The 14,553-nt window shown below is 45.7% G+C and overlaps 1 protein-coding gene across 7 annotated transcripts in view; it reads left to right on the top strand.

The window, feature by feature from the left end:
* The window catches only part of PIP5K1B (phosphatidylinositol-4-phosphate 5-kinase type 1 beta), a 307,231-nt gene that overhangs the window by 244,052 nt on the left and 48,626 nt on the right, over positions 1–14,553 (top strand). Inside the window, exon 14 of one of the 7 annotated variants that reach the window (XM_045882214.3) lies at positions 6–4,094. The exons of the other annotated variants lie outside the window; for them this stretch is intronic. Within the exon in view, the coding sequence (XP_045738170.1) occupies positions 6–15 (10 nt within the window). The 3' untranslated portion in view covers positions 16–4,094. Of the gene's footprint in view, positions 1–5; positions 4,095–14,553 lie in introns of those variants that run through there. 7 annotated transcript variants of the gene reach the window in all.

A 14,553-nucleotide genomic window follows, 5' to 3' on the forward strand; every position in this document is an offset into this window, starting at 1 on the left:
CCTAGAGTCTCATAAACCCAGGAGAGTGCTGGAGCCCAGGTGGAGCGACCCGTTGTCTTACAGACTTATCGAGAAGACAAGGAAAGAGAAACGCAGAGACCGGTGCATTCTATGGCACGCTGCGCTAAGGTCACCCAGTGTGCTAGTAGGGTGAACCTGGAACACAAGTGTCTGGGGCCCAAGCCGCACATTCTCTCCGCCGTACCACCCTTTCACTAACAGCCTCCTGTCCTTCCGCTCTTGCCCTTGCCGTGTATGCTATGCATGGAAGGTTGATGCTCCCGGTTTTCCTAACATGACTTCTGCCTCCATAACTGAGTGACTTTTTGCTGCTTAATAACTAAAGTATTTCTGCTAGACAAAGCAGTGGGCATATATGAATGCCTGTCTGTGACATTTGTTCTAGAAGTCATTGGCTAAGTTTGCTTATTTAGAACATCATGGTGGGGCACCTGGGTGGCTCAGTCGGTTGAGCATCCAACTCTTGGTTTCAGCTCAGGTCATGATCTCAGGGTCGTGGGATTGAGCCCCGCATCAGGCTCTGTGCTCTGCATGGAATTGGCTTGAGATTCTCTCTCCCTTCACCCTCTGCCCCTCCCCTCCTTCTCAAATAAATAAATAAATCTTTTTTTAAAAAAAAGAACATCATGGCTATGGGAACTTTTCTGTCATAGCAGTAGTCATACTTCAAACCAACAATAATCATCTGATAATAATACTAACTATAATAATAGCTAGTTCTTGGACCTCATTAAGGGTCTGTGTGCAGCTCTTTCCATGTGTCAAAGTAATTTAATGCTCCCCGCAACCCTGTAAGGTCGTCCTGTTTCTTATTTCCAGTTCACAGATGATGCATGCTCACAACATTGGGTCATTTTCCCAGGGTCAGATGGCTGCCAGGTGGAGCATGGTTTCCACGCACAATATGGATACAGAGCGCGAGGCACCAGCCTCAGCCCCTCACCAGCCACCCTCACCCCTGCTGTCCCGCCTCAGACCACTTGCCCTTGAAACAGTGCTTTCCACGGAAATTCGGTAACCCCCCACACGAGGTCTACTCTTCCTCGTCCGTTTTGCCTTTTCTTTTTCCATGTGATTGTAAGTGCAGATTTTCGCTCCTCAGGATGTCAGAGCGCGAGTGTTCAAACACTAAAAATATGACATACTAACTTAAATCCTCAAGCAACCTGAAATAGCTCTTTCCTCGAGTTTTTATTCCCGGCTCTTCAAGTACACCCCACATCGTTACATGATCACAGAGAAGAGACTTTTGTTAGATACATGCCTGCTTGATTTAGAAAATCCCGTCTCCTCTGTTGACAAGGTAAGGTTAAGAAAGGACATTTGTTACTTACAAGCTGAGGAGCGAAGGTGGGTTACCAGAACTTTCTAGTAATTCCAGTTCTCTAACCCTAACCTCAAGGGAGGGACAGCATATTGCCTGTGGCATCTCCTTTGCACATGGTGGCTGCCTGGTGGTCTTGGGTATCATTCCAAGCCCTCCTGTGGATGCTGGGTATTGAATCTGACCTCTGCAGACCCCTTGTGCTTTTATGGTTCTTAGTCTGGTGATTCCTACCTTGCATACAGACCATCACCCCCACCGTTCGTCACCTCCGGCCAGGCCTTTCTCTTGCACACTCATTGTTATAAATCACCAGTTAGGGCATTAGCCCCCCACCAGCCCCCTTTAGCTCTCTCACGTTGGGCAAGCTACTTTACCTTTATGCGCTTCAGTGTCCTCACCTGTGCAATGCAGATTATTATACTCCTGCCCCAAATGGTTGTTATAAAGACTAGGTGAGATGCTAATTGGAAAACACTTACATTGCCTCACCAGTACCGAGTAAAGCACCATCAAAGTATATGTTAAAATAAAATAATCCAGTGACTCCATACTCAACACCTTGCAGCTTCCCCTAAGTTCCATCATAAGGGGCAAGTCTTAATTGTTCTAGTCAAAAGACCTTCCTGGGGGGCGCCTGGGTGGCTCAGTCGTTAAGCGTCTGCCTTCGGCTCAGGTCATGATCCTGGAGTCCCAGGATCGAGTCCCGCATTGGGCTCCCTGCTCGGCGGGAGGCCTGCTTCTCCCTCTCCCACTCCCCCTGCTTGTGTTCCTGCTCTCGCTGTCTCTCTCTGTCAAATAAATAAAATCTTAAAAAAAAAAAAAAAAAAAAAGACCTTCCTGGAGTACTTTAAGAGTCAGCCTCCAGTCAAGGAAGTGGAAAACACACTTGGAATTTCAAACAGAATTTGGTAAAGAGAATTGGTTACCCAGTGTAGCTGGACGCGTGAAAAGGCCACGCTCTAGAAACCCAGGTAGATAACTGCAGGCAGCGACTCAGGGCATGCGCCCTGGCACCGTACGGAACCCAGACTCATGCAGGAGGCCCCCCTGGGGACCGGCGGCCACCTGAAGAGTAGGGACATCGGAGGAGGACATCACCGACATTGCTGGGATAGTGGCCTGGACCACAGCAGCGACCAGAGACGTTACCCGCAGAAGGGAGAAAGAAAAAATGAGAGAGAAGTGGACCAAAGGCTTCCCTCTTCCCACCCCCTCATCTCCTGCCAGAGGAGCCTGAGGAACGTAGTGTGCCGACTCCTGGCCGCAGCATCGCAAGGCAGAGTCGAAGCAAGATGGAAATGACAACCACAGGACACGGGGCAAAAAACAAGAAAGCTGCAAGACCACTTCAAAAAAAGGATTACAGGGCGCCTGGGTGGCTCAGTCGGTTAAGCGACTGCCTTCAGCTCAGGTCATGATCCTGGGGTCCCGGGATCGAGTCCCGCATCGGGCTCCCTGCTCGGCGGGGACCCTGCTTCTCCCTCTGACCCTCCTCCCTCTCATGCTCTCTGTCTCTCATTCTCTCTCTCTCTCAAATAAATAAATAAAATCTTTAAAATAAATAAATAAATAAAATAAAAAAATAAAAAAAGACTGCAGATATATTGAGAGATTGTACCTACATCTAACGAGGTCAAGATACCTCCTTACTTGTTATTAAAAGAGTCAATCTAGGGCGCCTGGGTGGCTCAGTCGGTTAAGCGACTGCCTTCGGCTCAGGTCATGATCCTGGAGTCCCGGGATCGAGTCCCGCATCGGGCTCCCTGCTCGGCAGGGAGTCTGCTTCTCTCTCTGACCCTCCCCCCTCTCATGCTCTCTCTCTCATTTTCTCTCTCAAATAAATAAATAAAATCTTTAAAAAAAAAAAAAAAGGATTACAAAGATCCAAGCTTGACGAAGGTAGAGTGTGCCTGCAGGAATGGGAATTGATTTAGACTCTAGACAGTAAAAGGAGTCACAGAGCCAATTTACTACCATGTCAATATAATAATAGTACGTAAAATAGCTGTAATTTGTTTTAATCATCTGTGTAATTGGAGACTCCAGTATTTACCAGGTCTGTCTGACCGTCGATCCCCCTTTCTGTGGTACTGCGCTGGAGTGGATGCTGGTTATAAATACTCCTAGAAATGTCTCCAGTAATTGCTGGCACATGGGATAGATTAAATGTTCTTCAGCTCAAGAATTCCACAACGAGGTTAGTAAGCCCGGGGAATCTGGGTGAGACCCCCTCTGACAGAGCAGCAGATACATTTTGGAGGCAGGCTATCCGTCACCCATGCCCTCGCAAAACGTTTTTATTTTATTTCCTATAATACCCCCCTACACCCCATCTCATCAACTGAATATAACTCAGTCTGGAGCAAACACACGTGAGGGACTGCGGGTATGGTGTCACTTTCTTTCTTTCTTAATGATGAAGAAAAGGATTTAGTCAACTTTTCCCCAGTGTCAGGAAACTAGGTCACCAAGCAAATGAAGATATATGTTTGGGGGAGAAGAAGAACTCTCCTCAGAATCCTGAAGCAAAACCCTGCCTTGTTACCCAGCCTCCCAAGAGATGCTCTCGTTTGGAGTATTAGGACCATTGAGATGACAGGTGAATCGAAGAGTGGGGTATTAGGACCATTGAGATGACAGGCGAATCGAAGAGTGGGGTCACATCCCTTCCCAGTGGTGACTGAGGCACCTGTGGAGAAAATTGGAGCTTGATAGAAGCTTCATAATATACCTGTTGGATTAGCTTCCCCTCGCCAACCCCAGCAGAAAAAGAAAAAAAAAAAAGGATTTACATCACATAGTCTGCACCTGGATTTTACTAGATGCCTTTTTTTTTTCTCTCTTTTGACAAATCGTAGCATTGCTCCTGAAGTGATTAGCTTTTCAAATGATCCTTCATATATTTTGGCATGGGCAGGAAATTAAAGTGAATTTTTCAAATACCTAACATTTTATGAGGAATAATTTAGGATTCAGCATTAATTCAGAGAACACTCACATTTTTTTCCTCCATCTTTTATTCATTTCTTCATAAATTCAAATATTCATTGAGCCAAACGCACCAGACACGGTGTTAGGGGCAGACGTTGATTCCTCCCCTCCTGGAGACCAGAGGCGAAAGGGGGAATGTGCTCTCTCTCTCTCTCTCAAATAAATAAGTAAATAAAATCTTTAAAAAAAATAGAAAGTTCTTTGGAGATACCCCTCTCCTTCTCGATCTTCCCTGAGGCAGTGAAGAAATTTCTTTGCTTGTAGTTCAGCTGAAACACAGACAGGCTCATTCAAGGAATTAAGAGAACAAGAAATTCCTAAAATGCAACACCATAGCAATAATGGGTGGGTGTTCAGATTACAGTGAAACAGGACCTCAGTTTCTTGCTCACACCTGCAGCCTACCTGGACATAGCCTAAGCACAGCTTCCCTTGCCTGAAGCTATGTCAGATGAATAACACGTCTGGGGACTTCTCCAGCCTCTGCAGGCCTGCTGCCCAGCTCAACCCCTTTGAGGTGCCCCCTTTGGCTCACGCACTGCATTCCCATTTGCCTTCTGAGCTGTCTTGTCTAGCTCTGTTATCCCACATGGAGTATGTGACTCCCGGGACGTGTGATCCGTGGTGAATGAACTTCTGCCAGGCTCCCGCCATCCCTCCTCCACACACCGGTCCTCTGGCGCTGGGATCTGCCAGAGTCCCAGGTTTAATTTCTTCTCTGATATACCTCAAATATACACAAAGAGTAACAAATACACTTTCTCCCAAGGCAAGATGAGAGTTGATCCTTTGTTTCATCCTCTGTGATCTGTGGAATTATCCTCCACAGTCACCAGCTCTGTCTCCCTGTAATTTAGATGACTTGCTTGTCTTTAAGGGAAGAATTCCACCTGGGAAGTCTGTAGCTGGAAACTCCTGCTGAGCGCTCCCTGATGGCAGAGAATAGTAACCAGAAACTTGAACGTGCCCCCTTGCACGTGCCCTAAACGCACCTACCCAGCCAGCCCTTTGCTCTTAGCTCATCGCGGTCCTGGGGGTTGGGGGGATTAGGTAAGTGTAATGAGGGAATTAGGAGGCAGTAATAAAATCTGAAGTCAGAATAATATTAACCTAAAATGTAATTATTTAATAGCCCGCTTTCAAGGATATAGTAATAAAGATGAAATATATAATGATGTAAAGGGGCTCATTATTTTTCTGGCCAGCCGTATTAAAAATTAGCATGTGGAAGGTCACCGAAGAACTTCAGAAGGGCCAGACTTGTTTTCTCAACAAAGGCTTGGGCCGAAATGGAAATGTCATCCTGACAGCCACTCGGAGGGCTCACGTGCTAACGTTTCGCTGTCTTCTCCTCCGTGGTTCCTCATCACGGTGGAAGAATACTTCTGTGTATTTAAGCACTTCGTCTGAGAAGAGTTGTTTTATCTTTAATTTATACACGAGTGCCTCTGGGTTGGTGCCCTAATAATGCTCACTGCGTGACTGTTCCTTTGTCATCCCTGAACTGTGACAGGAGAGAAGGCGGGGTGCCAAGGCCAAGGCCAAGCCAATGTGTGCCTTTTCCCTGCCCAGCCTCCCGAAGCCTTTCCGGTCTTACCAGCAACACTCTCCCTAAAAGAGTTCGGGGAACCTCAGGGTCCTTTTGGCATCGTGTCATGCAGCCCCCCTCTTGTTTTTCATTGTTTTGCATCAAAATTATATGCACCAAGTTTAACAAATAGTTGTATACAGTTCGTTAGGGAAAAAGAGCAGGTCCTAGTACACCTCCCTTTACACTTCATCGTCCCCAGATGCCACCACCTTCCGCTCTTCTAGCTGATTCCTTTGGCACTTGATTCCGTATCACTGCATAGCATGCTAATAGCTCTATTTCTAGATCTCTCTGGTGTAGGCATTAGCTTCCCACAGTGGAAGATGGAGATTTCGCTGTGTTTTCCCCACTCCGCCCCCACCGCATTTATGCACCCTTCCCACCCCATTCCCCCTGCAACTCCAGTATGTTACATCATGCTTGTGCTTTGATCTATATTGAGTGTTTTAGTACGACCGTGTGAATACTATGTTTGCTTTTCCTCTCTGTACGACTGTTTTCCTTGTAATAAATATTACCTCATTCTTTTGTTTGCATAGCTTTCCATGTATTTGTCCTTAATGAAAGCCCAGACTCTGTACCAGTCATCTTAATTGCTTTTCCAACTGTTGAGATGCATCAGGTTCTGTTCATTTCCTTGTCTTACAGGAGTTTCCCCAAAAAGCCTTCGTACCTTCTCCAGTCTGGACTGCTTGCCCTGAGGCACACATGTTATATTGGAGTCTTTTCCCCATTCTGCAGATCCTAACCACCTCTTGTCTGTATCGGGTCCCCTGTTTCTCATAACCTATATTTTCCTTTTTGTTTTTCCTTTGGCTTACCACCTCATTTGCGGGGAACACATCCTCCAGTATCTTTCTAAGAAAAGGATTTATGAGAGGCGGAATATTCAAGGCCTCGCATGGATAAGCAAGTCTTTATTCTAACCCTGACACTTGATTGATAGGTTAGCAGACCTAGAACTCTATATTGTACATTTCTCTTTTCAAAACTGTACAGGCTTTTTGCTCCATTATCTTCAAGTTTCTGGTTACTATTGAGAAATGCAGTGCCCTTCTGATTCCTGAGCTTCTGTATCTGTCCTGTAGTTTTTCTCTAGGAGCTTATAATCTCTTCGGTTTCCCCCTTTTGTCTCAATATTTCACGATCATATGCCTCGGGGTAGGTCTGTTTTCAGCCATCGTGTTGAACACTCAGGGATTTTCAATCTGAAAACTCATGCTTTTGAGTTTGGGGAAATTTTCTTAACTTTCTAAATGTCCTCCCCCCGCCCTCTATCTTCTTCTTTTTGAAGCTCGTTTTATGCATATAGGATCTCCTGGATTTATCCTCCAGTTTTCTTTACTTTTCTTTCTTCGTTTCTACCTGTTTGTCTGTCCGAGAGAGTTCCTTCACTTTTCTCCTAATGGTTCCACTGAGTTTCTCATTTCTGTTACCGTGTTCTCTGAGAATTCTTCTTTATTCACCGAGGTTCCCTTTTGTAACAATCTTTCCTTATTTCACACTTGTAATTTCTTTTCTCCATGAGGCCATCAGAATTGTGGGGGTATGGGGGGGGTTTGCCCTGATTTTGTCTTTTCTCCCTTTTTGGTCTCATTTCATACGGGATGCCCTTTTTCTGTTTGTTCTGGTCTGCATCCTTCATGTTGGAGGTCTTCCTCCAGTTTCCAGAAATCCTGGCTTGTGCCTCAACCACAGATTTGAATGGGAGAGAATAGAGTTGCCTGGAAGCTTAAACACCTGAACGGGGCGTGTTGAGCAAGCTTTATCATCTGGTTGGACTCTCTGAGAGCGGTACCGACATCAACATTTGTCAGTTTTTGCTGTGGAGCTGGTCAGATTTCCCCGTGCAAGATCCTTCCAGATTCTTGCTGGGGAAGGGGGGTGCCTGGCTGTCAGCCTGCTGGGACCTGGGGCAGGAAAGAGGACTGGGTGTCTCAGCATCTAATAGGTACACATTCACGTCATTGCTCTCTTCTCTACACCCCCCCCCCCCCGCCACTGTATCCCTGGGTCTAGATGCCTCTGCTCTGGATCCTCATCAGAGGGGGGGAAAGAAGCCTTCCTGTGTTCTGCCGGAATGGGGCAGAGCGTCTGCCTGGCTCCGTGTCTCTTTGCGTCCCCAGTGCTGGCTTCACGATCAGTGCCTTGGGTTTTTCTCTCTCCATTACCACCTGTTCATGTGCTTCCAGGCCCCAGAATGCTGTAGATGTTAGAGGTTAGCCTCCCCGCACCTTCTACGCATTTTAAAGGGCTAGATCTTCTTTTAACCCTTTGTTAGTTTTAGAGGGGTTGCAGGTGACTGGTCAGAAGGGATTTGTGCCAGTGGGCTCTGCTTCTTTGTCTAGAGTGGCCCCCAGACTCGCTAGGGGAGAATCCTGAGGGAGTGACTTCAGAGCAGAACTGGAACTAGGACCCCCGCTTCCTGGCTCCTTGCTCAGCGCAGCCCTTTTCAAAATAGGCAAAATCATCAGTCACGACTTCCTCCATCATGAGTGTGTGTCTGGCTGGGTGCGAATGAGTTCAGGAAGCTATTTTGCGAAGAGTTCTTTGTATTTTTGCATTGACTGTTAGGTCATCAGGAGACTGTACACTGGGACACATCGGGGGTCTTCCCAAGGCCTTCATGCTCCGCAGGCAAGCTCCTCGCCAGGGAAGGGCGAGTGGAAAATGCTGACAAGACAGCAGGGGCCGGACTTAGTTATGTTGCGTTTTTAACTTCTGGGCCTCTTCAGCCTTCCCACAAACACGTGGGAACAAATGGGGTTGCAGTCAAATGCCCAGATTGCATGGGTGTTTGTCCCGTCTGCTGTGGTGGATGCCGAGTCCCCTGTCAGGGACCCTCCAAATATACCTCTAGGTCCCTAGACGTGTCTCCTGCGTGCTCACCAGCAACTTCTGTCCCACTGAGAGCTGTCACTGCCCCACCCTGCCTCAGTGGTAACTCTGTCTGTCCCAGAGCTCTGTGGCACCTGGGGAACAGCTCCCTTGTTAGAGGGCCCAGAGCAATAGTACTCGGGCTTGATGTACTTATAGACTTTTAGTAAAACAGCTCTTCCTAGTTTACTTAAATTTCTCTTGCCTGCCCTCCCCTGCCTTTCCCCTCTCTCCCTTGTTCTCCCTCCCTCCCTCTCTCTGTCTCTCTGTTTCCCTGTCTCTCTCCCCCTCTCACCCCAGGAATCACACCTGAGTCCTTGGAATTTGCTCTCCACACCTAACTAAACATACCCTCTGGTACTGAAGACGTGATTCAGTTCATTTGCTTTCGTACTCCTGTCTAATCCCTCAGCAAATACACTTGCCCTGGGCCTGCCCACAGCCCACCAGGCCCATCTAAATCCTGCAGATGGACATCGCTTCGTCTCCGTTCTCAGGCTGGGACCCTTACCACATCTGTTAATAGTTTCTCCCGTACTTTAATTCAATATCCCCAAACATATCAGGAGGGCCTTCCAGTCACAGGCTATTCTATAAGATGCTAGGGACGATGGAAAAGATGGAAAATCTCTGCTCTTGAGAAACTATAATATTTGGGTTTTTTTTTTTTAAGATTGTATTTATTTATTTGTCAGAGAGAGAGAGAGCACAAGCAGAGGGAAGGGCAGAGGGAGAAGGAGAAGCAGACTTCACCGAGCAGGGAGCCCAACGCGGGGCTCGATCCCAGGACCCTGGGATCATGACCCGAGCTGAAGGCGGACACCTAACCAGCTGAGCCACTCAGATGCCCCAGACTATAATATTTGTATAAACAGATAGGCGCAGTGAGCTGGGAGAAGAGAAGGGAAGGACGACTGGCCCAGCGCCGGCTGTGAGGCCCACAGCACAGGAAGCATGCTAAAGACAGAAGCTGCACAGAAAATGTATTTCCATTTTCCGAATGCACCCTTTGAGGTGCTTAAGCATGGTTGAACTAAGAAGGGTGCCCAGGGAGGGGAATGCTATTCTATTGAAAAGTCTCATTCCAAGAAAGTGTGTGTTGCTAACGAGCTTCTAGCCCTGTTTGTAACCCTCATGAATACCTCTGACTGTTCAAGTGCAGACAGGTGCGTTGAGCTCATCGCCTCACGCTCTGTGACAGTTTCTCAGTTGCTCTCAACTGTCGCTCAGTCGCATGTGTGTGTCTGTAGTTGAGACAGATTTAAAATTCATCTCTTTGTCTCTGGGCCACAAAAACAGTTGTCAATACACAATGGGCTCCCACAGAAAGCCCCCTCAGTGTGATGTCTGGAGAGCTAGGGAGCTGGATGTTTTTATTGAAGAACACACAGCTCCCAGACGTAAGTGGGGGACGGCTCTTCTTTACCAAGATGGGAACTTAGGGGCCAGATTAGGGGCCAGGTGAGTCACCTGAGTGCAGGCCTCAGAGGGAAATAATTGCATGAATTCTGGGGCATGATGAGAGCTTTATATTTTTAGAGCACTTCCCCAGTAATGTTTCGGAAGTCTTTTACTCTACCATTATGGGAGACTTTTTTGGAAAACTGATGAGTTATAGTGTATTCATTAATTAATGCACAATTTTTACATCTTTTGTTTATGATAACAACCCAGAGAGCGCGTATTGAATATCTACTCTATACCACATAGTCTGCCATGCAATTCATAGATATTATTTTGTTCAGTGCACCTGTCAACCCTATCAGGTAGGTGCCAGTGGAGTTAGTGAAAGAAAGGGACTTACTTAGAAATAGACATGACAGGAACATCGAAAAGTCAATTATTAGGGGGCCTGGCTGGTTCATTCGGTAGAGCGTGCAATTCCTAATCTCAGGATTGTGAGTTCGAGCCCCACGTTGGGTGTAGAGATTGCTTAAAAATAAAATCTTAAAAAATATATGTATATGAAAAGTCAATTATTATTAAGGCCATTGTGTACCCACAACAAAAACATAATAATCTGGCCCCTAAAATGAACTTCTAGATACTAATGAAATTTTTTCCTCTAAAATCTATCATTCTTCAACCATTATGAATATATTTTCAGATGCATCATTTGACAGCATTCCTATTTTTGGAGCTCATGAAATGTGACCTTAGTTAATTAGGAAATGGCCCCATATCTAACAAAAAAGAACACAATTAAAATAGCAAATAGTCTAGTCCTTGGAATCATATGATACAATTTAGGCTTAGATGCATGTTTCTTGCATATTTATATGTCGCTAGAGAATCTGTAAGATGGCTTATGAAATCTCATTGCTTTGCAATGAGAAGAAGTGAGCCTGGTGTTAGTTAGAAATGTTTTCAGCCTAAATGACAGAAAACCTGTTGGTAAGCACAGAATAAATAGAACTTTCCAACCTATATGGGGAAGCCCTCAGGTGAGCCACAAAAAGATGTGTGGAGATATTTATCCCCTCAGCCTTCAGGATGGTGATGGGGGCCTAGGGCAGCTGAACCCCTAGTGTTACTCACCTCAGGTACCAGCAGTCTCCTCCAGTGTTCCCAGAGAGCTGTACAACTATTATCATGTCTTTTTTTTTTTAATTTTATTATGTTATGTTAGTCACCATACATTATGTCATTAGTTTTTGATGTAGTGTTCCGTGATTCATTGTTTGCGTATAACACCCAGTGCTCCATGCAGAATGTGCCCTCCTCAATACCCACCACCAGGCTAACCCATCCCCCCACCCCCCTCCCCTCTAGAACCCTCAGTTTGTTTCTCAGAGTCCATCGTCTCTCATGGTTCTTCTCCCGCTCCGATTTCCCCCCCTTCATTTTTCCCTTCCTTCTCCTAATGTCCTCCATGTTATTCCTTATGTTCCACAAATAAGTGAAACCATATGATAATTGACTTTGCTTGACTTTTTTCACTTGGCATAATCTCCTCTAGTCCCATCCATGTTGATGTAAAAGTTGGGTATTCATCCTTTCTGATGGCTGAGTAATATTCCATATTATCATGTCTTCTGAGTGTCAAGACACAAAGAACATTGGGTAGCACTGGTTTAAAATATAATAAAGATATTAGCTATCCTTCTACTCTGCCATCCTCCACTTTTTGTTTTTACTTGTCGTATTTGTTGCCTCATGGTTACAGAGTGGCTGCCACAGCTCAGACATCATGTCCTGCTCAGACTCCGGGGGTCCAGTTGTGACCTGGCAACATCCCCCTAACGCGCATGGCCAGAAGGAGACCACATGACCACCTCTACCACCTCCACCCCAAGACTACTGATCTCCACCCACTACCTAAACTCAAAATTTGGGATTCTCTTAGAAAAGACAAGGAGCTGTGGCAGTTGTGCAGGCAACAGTGGGTACAGCCACTGCCAAACACAGCCTGTAAAAAAAAAAAAAGCCAAGATTTGTGGGTTTTGGTTTTTTTTTTAATGAGACAGATATTCTGCTTCTTGAGTAATTACTTAGATTGTTTCACTAAAATACCACCCACAGGATCATTTACCCCCAAAACTAAAAGCCTCCTCTGTGGAAGTGAGCTTGAAAGAGAGCATCCTGCAGAGAAGAGAAAGTTTTGTGCGAATCTTAATCCAAGAAATGTAAGTTTTCTCAGTAGTCATTTTTGTTCTGAGACAGCAGAACAGCACTTGTGATTTGGTAGCTTTGAGTTCTAGAACTAGGTACAATTTTTTGCCATTTTTTTTCCTGTTCAGTAGTAGCTGACTACTTTTTCCATTATGGATTACATTTGCATTAGTATTTTTAATTATTCTTTAAATCTGATGAGTCTTCAGAATGTCATATGAGATATCTCAAGACTTGGACCACAGAACTCATTTTGTTTCATTTCTTAAATACTGAAATGAAAGTCATTGTGATACCATTGTGTCGCCCCACAAATTTTAGAAAATTACCTTCTCTTTGTTCAATGAAACATTTCGATATAGTTCAACCTTGGGCCAAATTCTGCTTGTTAATAACCGTGATCCCTAAGATTCGCACAGTCTCTAAAACCTGATGATTCTGTTTCTCAACCTAAAATGCCACCTTTCCTTTACTCTTAAAAAGAACCTTTTCTCAATGCGTTGATTAAAAAAAAAAAAAAAAAAAACAGGGCGCCTGGGTGGCTCAGTTGTTAAGCGTCTGCCTTCGGCTCAGGTCATGATCCCAGGGTCCTGGGATCGAGTCCCACTTCGGGCTCCTTGCTCCGCAGGAAGCCTGCTTCTCCCTCTCCCGTTCCCCCTCCTTGTGTTCCCTCTCTCTCTGTGTCTCTCTCTGTCAAAAAATAAATAAAATCTTAAAAAAAAAAAAAAAACTTATATTTGATTTAGATTATTATGCATAATCACTTGACCTTTCCGAAATACCACAACCATCCAGGACCGGCTACATAATTTGCGGGATCCCATGCAAAATTAAAATGTGGGGTCCCTTGTTCAAAAATTATTAAGAGTGTCAAGATAGCAATAGCACTGAAGTGAGCAAGGGGCCTCTGCAGGTCACGTGCCCATGAAGCCAGCCCTGCAGCCATTTCCAGAGGGAAGATCCTTTTGATGTTTCTTCCAATAATAGTTTACTTTGGTTCAGCTATTCCGGGGGGCCCCACTGCTAAGAGTTCATGACTACAATAGTAGTTGGGGACTTCATTCTACCATCTTCACCTGAAACTCTGCATTTCACGTATATCCTGGAGCTAAATCATGCAGCTGTTAGACTTGACTTCCCACTGTGGGCATGCAGTGTTTGGTGATGGCAATTTGCAGGTGCTTTCTTCCTGCTCTGAGCATAGCAGGAAGAAGTGGGTCACATTCTTCAAGTTAAATTAAATTAAAACTTGAGATCTGATCCCCAAGGGAAAAAGACCTTGAAGAAAAATCTCTCCCCTGTTTCTCAGCTCCTGGCAGTCAGTAGAGCTCCTTCTTTCTCCCATCCCGTTTTTCAGCTCAGTGTGTCTGAGCACCTGCTTTTCATGTCAGGAGGAAATGAAATCAGTAGCAGTTTTCTTCCCAGTGCCCGTCTTTAAATTCTGTGGGGCGCCTGGGTGGCTCAGTCGGTTAAGCATCTGCCTTCAGCTCAGGTCATGATCTCAGGGTCCTGGGATCAAGTCCCACATCGGGCTCCCTGCTCAGTGGAGAGTCTACTTCTACCTCTCCCAATCCCCCCAACTTGCGGTCTCATTCTCTCTCTCTCTCTCTCACTCACTTTCTCTCTCAAATAAATAAAATCTGAACCTAAAAAAAATAAAAGCAACTGATAATAAATAAATAGAACTTGCTTCCCTTGTGCTCTTAAGTCATCACTCTTCTTGGAGACAGTCTTTAGAGCCAGGCTTGTCCAAGGCTTCCTCGACTTGCTCCTTTTGAACTTTGAATCAGATAGATGCTTATGTGTAATAATGTGTGTGGTTCCACCCCCCCCCCCATAGAGGCACTTTACAAGGACACCATGGACTCAAGTGTCTCTTAGGGTTTACGGGAGGATGGTCTGATGCCATCGAGAGAGGACCTTCAGAAAAGTAAAGAGCTAGTATTTATTCAGCACATGCAAGCATCCCGTCTTCCCAGTCTCAGACCAGGGGCGTGTCTCAGTATGCGGAGCTCTCAATAAATCGGCACCCCTGTGGAGGGTGTGAGGGGTGCTGTGGAGGGGGCTCCCCCAGATCTGTCCCAGAATAAGCTGGCCTGACTCCCGTGCTGTCCTGGAAGCTGATGGAGCTGGC

This window comes from Mirounga angustirostris, unplaced genomic scaffold, assembly GCF_029215605.1.
Source record: "Mirounga angustirostris isolate CCGP_5_RB_7025 unplaced genomic scaffold, mMirAng1.0.hap1 SCAF_15, whole genome shotgun sequence".
NCBI classification, from domain to species: domain Eukaryota; kingdom Metazoa; phylum Chordata; class Mammalia; order Carnivora; family Phocidae; genus Mirounga; species Mirounga angustirostris.